Source organism: Notolepis coatsorum (genome assembly GCF_963971535.1).
Source record: "Notolepis coatsorum genome assembly, chromosome: 2".
Classification (NCBI taxonomy): domain Eukaryota; kingdom Metazoa; phylum Chordata; class Actinopteri; order Aulopiformes; family Paralepididae; genus Notolepis; species Notolepis coatsorum.
Window position 1 is genome coordinate 217,234,278 of NC_140166.1, and position 4,245 is coordinate 217,238,522.

The 4,245-nt window shown below is 40.5% G+C and overlaps 1 protein-coding gene across 1 annotated transcript in view; it reads left to right on the forward strand.

The window, feature by feature from the left end:
* LOC311223758 (proproteinase E-like) overlaps window positions 1-1,927 on the forward strand; it is a gene marked incomplete at both ends in the record, with an annotated part of 19,384 nt that extends 17,457 nt beyond the window's left edge. The window contains 1 exon segment of the mRNA XM_084308527.1: window positions 1,910-1,927. Within this exon segment, the coding sequence (XP_084164653.1) occupies window positions 1,910-1,927 (18 nt within the window).
* Between the last annotated feature and the right edge of the window lie 2,318 nt (window positions 1,928-4,245).

A 4,245-nucleotide genomic window follows, 5' to 3' on the forward strand; every position in this document is an offset into this window, starting at 1 on the left:
TGTTTGCGGGTAGCCCTCACTTCCTATGAACCCTCTTTCTCTGCCATTGCCCAGTCAAAGAAGTGCAATCGCTCTCATTAGATGTGTGTATGTAGGCTAGGCCTGTCTGCCCCCCACCCCCCTGATGTTTGAGAGTTAAGAATGGACAATAAGTGCTAATAAGATGCTGTGATTTGCTGTTGTTGCACAGACATGAAGCACTTTTTCATAAGCTCAGCTGCACTATAAATGTGTTTTTTTGTTCAAGTGTTGATGTTAGAATGTTCAGATGCACATCATGCACTTGTTTGTTTTTTATTTAATTTTTATATTGAAATGTTGAAGAGGAGATGTTGCAGTTGTTGCACAGTCATAAATGAAGCACTTTTTGCAGGAGATGTTGCAGATGTGGCACATAAATGAAGCACTTTTTTTGAAAAGTATACTACTTTTGCAATGTAGTTAAATAAAAGTTGTGAAAATGTGGTTGCGTGTTGTGTCAAGTGTACATATATTCATAGCACGGGGAGGCGCCGTGGCAGTCCGGCCCCTGGCCCCTTGGGTTTCTGACAATGTGGCCCCCTGAACAATTTAGTTGAATAGCCCTGCTCTACGCTGTAACAGAACAGTTCAGTCCTCTACGCTGTAACAGAACAGTTCAGTCCTCTACGCTGTAACAGAACAGTTCCGTCCTCTACGCTGTAACAGAACAGTTCCGTCCTCTACGCTGTAACAGAACAGTTCAGTCCTCTACGCTGTAACAGAACAGTTCAGTCCTCTACGCTGTAACAGAACAGTTCAGTCCTCTACGCTGTAACAGAACAGTTCAGTCCTCTACGCTGTAACAGAACAGTTCAGTCCTCTACGCTGTAACAGAACAGTTCAGTCCTCTACGCTGTAACAGAACAGTTCAGTCCTCTACGCGCTGTAACAGAACAGTTCCGTCCTCTACGCTGTAACAGAACAGTTCAGTCCTCTACGCTGTAACAGAACAGAACCATGTGACAATAAAGCTGATTCTGATTATTTTTTACACGCATGCCTCCATGGAGAATGTAAAAAAATTCAAATGATTGCTAAAAACTTGAAAACATTTCCAGTTAAACAGCGAGCCATTTCAATATTTTTTTGCTAAAATGCGTGTCTTTGTGAAGTATCGAGCATACGACTGGATAACTTGTACTGCAGGGTGCGTTTGAGACTTTGTAAACAGACGTTTTGATATAGCTTTGCTGTTATTAAACGTACATCTCCAGTAACTTCAATTCATCAAGTATGGTTACCATAGTTTTGTATTCTAATTGATATACAAATTATAATTTTTGGGTGAAGTGCCCTTTTAGCATATGGAACTGTGTGGCCATCCACTTTACATTATTTCATAGGAAACATTCCTCTGACGTGCATTCACAAGCTTCAACCAGTGTGGAGGAGGGGGGAGATTCTTACACAAAACTATTATTTTCTGAAAGTCATATAATGTAATAATAATAATAATAATTTCTCAAATGTAATTTCTTAATGCACCTATTCAACTGTGTGGCATTACGAAAGATACTCTTTAACAAACAAAAAAAAGGGGGGCAAATACATTATAATGCCTTACAATTTATAACTTGAATCCTGACTGAGCTATTGATACAAGGACTAACGGCAGACCACAGGTAAATAGGAGTTTGAAGTGTATATATTGTATATGTATGTACTTTGGGGCTGTAGAAGGTTTGTCTACATTGGTAATTTTTGTAAATATAGGGGTAAAAACAGATCTATATTCAGATTCATGGAAAGCTCCAATCAGTGTAGCCTATTTCTCATCTACAGATGAAACTCACCTTGGTCAAAACAGTTTGGATTGTCTATTTAAAGGGGCACTTCACCAAAAAGAAACATTGCTGAGTTATTTCTCACTCAATTGTGTTAATTACAGCTCCATGAAATGACGTAGATGAAAAACGAGCAATACCTTTATAGGGACTGTCTGCTACCCTATCATTTCATTGAGCTATTAACACAACACAAGGATTCAATGTCCCTGATAACATCACTGGTGGCCATATTCAAAGTTATTACTCTCAATAACTGTCAAACTAAATTAATGTGTGTAAAACTGTTGAGAGTTTTTGGATGTGTGTGAGATTATGTGCAAAAGTAAATCAGCATTGTTTTTTGGTGAAGTGCCCCCTTTAGAGTGCCATGTTTTCTTTGTGTAAACATAAATTAATGCACAGAACACACAGAATCTGTAAAGAACTGCTGCCATATAATTCTACTTGCATTTTTCAAGGAACACTCCAACATTTTGGGAAATCAATTAATTTGCCATCTACCCCAGAGTCAGACGAGAACATTGATCTACTTGAACACTTTGTGTGTCCAGTAGCCCCAGAGAGAGGTCCAGGTGCATGCTAGCCTAGTTTAGCACACAGACTGGAAGCAGTAGGGATTAGCTAGCCTAGCTCAATCAAAAACAAAATACTTCCAGCAACTCCAAAACTAACTAAGTTAAACTGATATAAATCTTCTCGTCTGATTATGAGGAAGATGGCAAAATGTCAGAGTGCTCCTTTAACTGTATAGAAAGATAACAACAAACATACAATAATATGCTTCCCTGTGAGTGAGAGGCTGTTGGGTAGAGAGGCACTGGGGGGGGGGGGGGTGGAATTGCTGTCCATGCCTTTAACCAGCAGGGGGCAGTGGTGTATCACAATAAGAATGCCAAATATACAGTTACGCATTTGGAGCACTAGGTGGCACTGTAGATATTCAAAATACCCTCCTAGTGAGCAGTAGGGAGAGGGAGAGAGAGGAAGGCAAGGGGAGAAGGAGAGAGAGAGAGAGAGATTTCATTCAGAGATCATCTCTCTCTTCTGATTTCTCTGTTTGATTGTTTTGTTTGGCAATACACGTATGTTTCCCATGTCAATAGAATTTAATTGAATTGAGAGAGAGAGAGAGAGAGAGAGAGAGAGAGAGAGAGAGAGAGAGAGAGAGAGAGAGAGAGAGAGAGAGAGCGAGAGAGCAGGAGGAAGGCAAGGCAGAGAAGAAGAGGGGGGTTGGGAGGGAGGGTGTTTGGATTATGCTTTTTTCCTCCTAACAGTTTTCCAATCCTGTCCTTCGCCAAGTAATTTCACAGTGACTTGGCAGTTGACTCGCAACTGTTAGCAGCCCTAGTCAGACGATTTATAAACCTCTCTGCTATGCTTATTAGCAGAGCCGAGACAATGATAGCTTATTTTTGTAAGAGACTGTCACGACAATCAAACACACGCACCATGGTTTTCAACCGTTATTACCACTTTAGTCTCAGTGAAGGGCCAGCAGTACATTAATGCAGTTAATCTCATGTCTACATCCGGAGTTTCCTTTCATTTAAAGGGAAAATCCACCCTAAAAGCAGAGTTTACCTTGACTTTCATGTTCCAGTGAATTTATCTCTAATGGAGATAAATGTATCATATATCTCAAACACTTTTGTCCAATGACCCCAAACTGTCTAAGTCTAAACTGTTCAGTAATAGCGGTGGATCAGATCGGTACTCGATACGGGTGGCTCTGCATGGACATAACTAACCCTAACTCTAACCATAACCATAGACACAACTCTAACGCCGTCGCTCACCATAGACACAGTCGTCCAGAGGGAATAAAGGCACATCTGGTAGTTATTTCTGTATAAATAAGACAATATTTACAGTTAGTAACTAGTAGTAGTAGTATAGTTAGTAACTAGCTGAAAGACTATAGGGGTTTTCCCTATGTGATGTCTCACACACACACACACACACACACACACACACACACACACACACACACACACACACACACACACACACACACACACACACACACACACACACACACACACACACACAAAGAATGTCGTGGATTTCGACTGGTCATAGAATGCTTAAGGCATACAGAATAGACCCAAAATAGGCCTGATGAGCGCGTGTAAATGTCAGACCACAACAGGTTCTCGCCCGGCATTAAAGCAAACAGTAACATGGTCAGACAAGAATCAAGTAATCAAATGAAGCAAGGAGATAAGGCTCTGGATACTCACAATGGCTGGTTTATTTGAAAAAGAAGGTTTACATCCATGGAGGGACTCTCAGTTTGGCAGAGCGTATATCACGGTACATAATCAAATCAAATACAATACAATTTATTTGTAAGCCCCGACAACACACGTTAATGTCCCCATGGGCCGTACACGTCTTCTTTAAACAAGTCAAGAAGAAACATAACAATAAGTCAAGA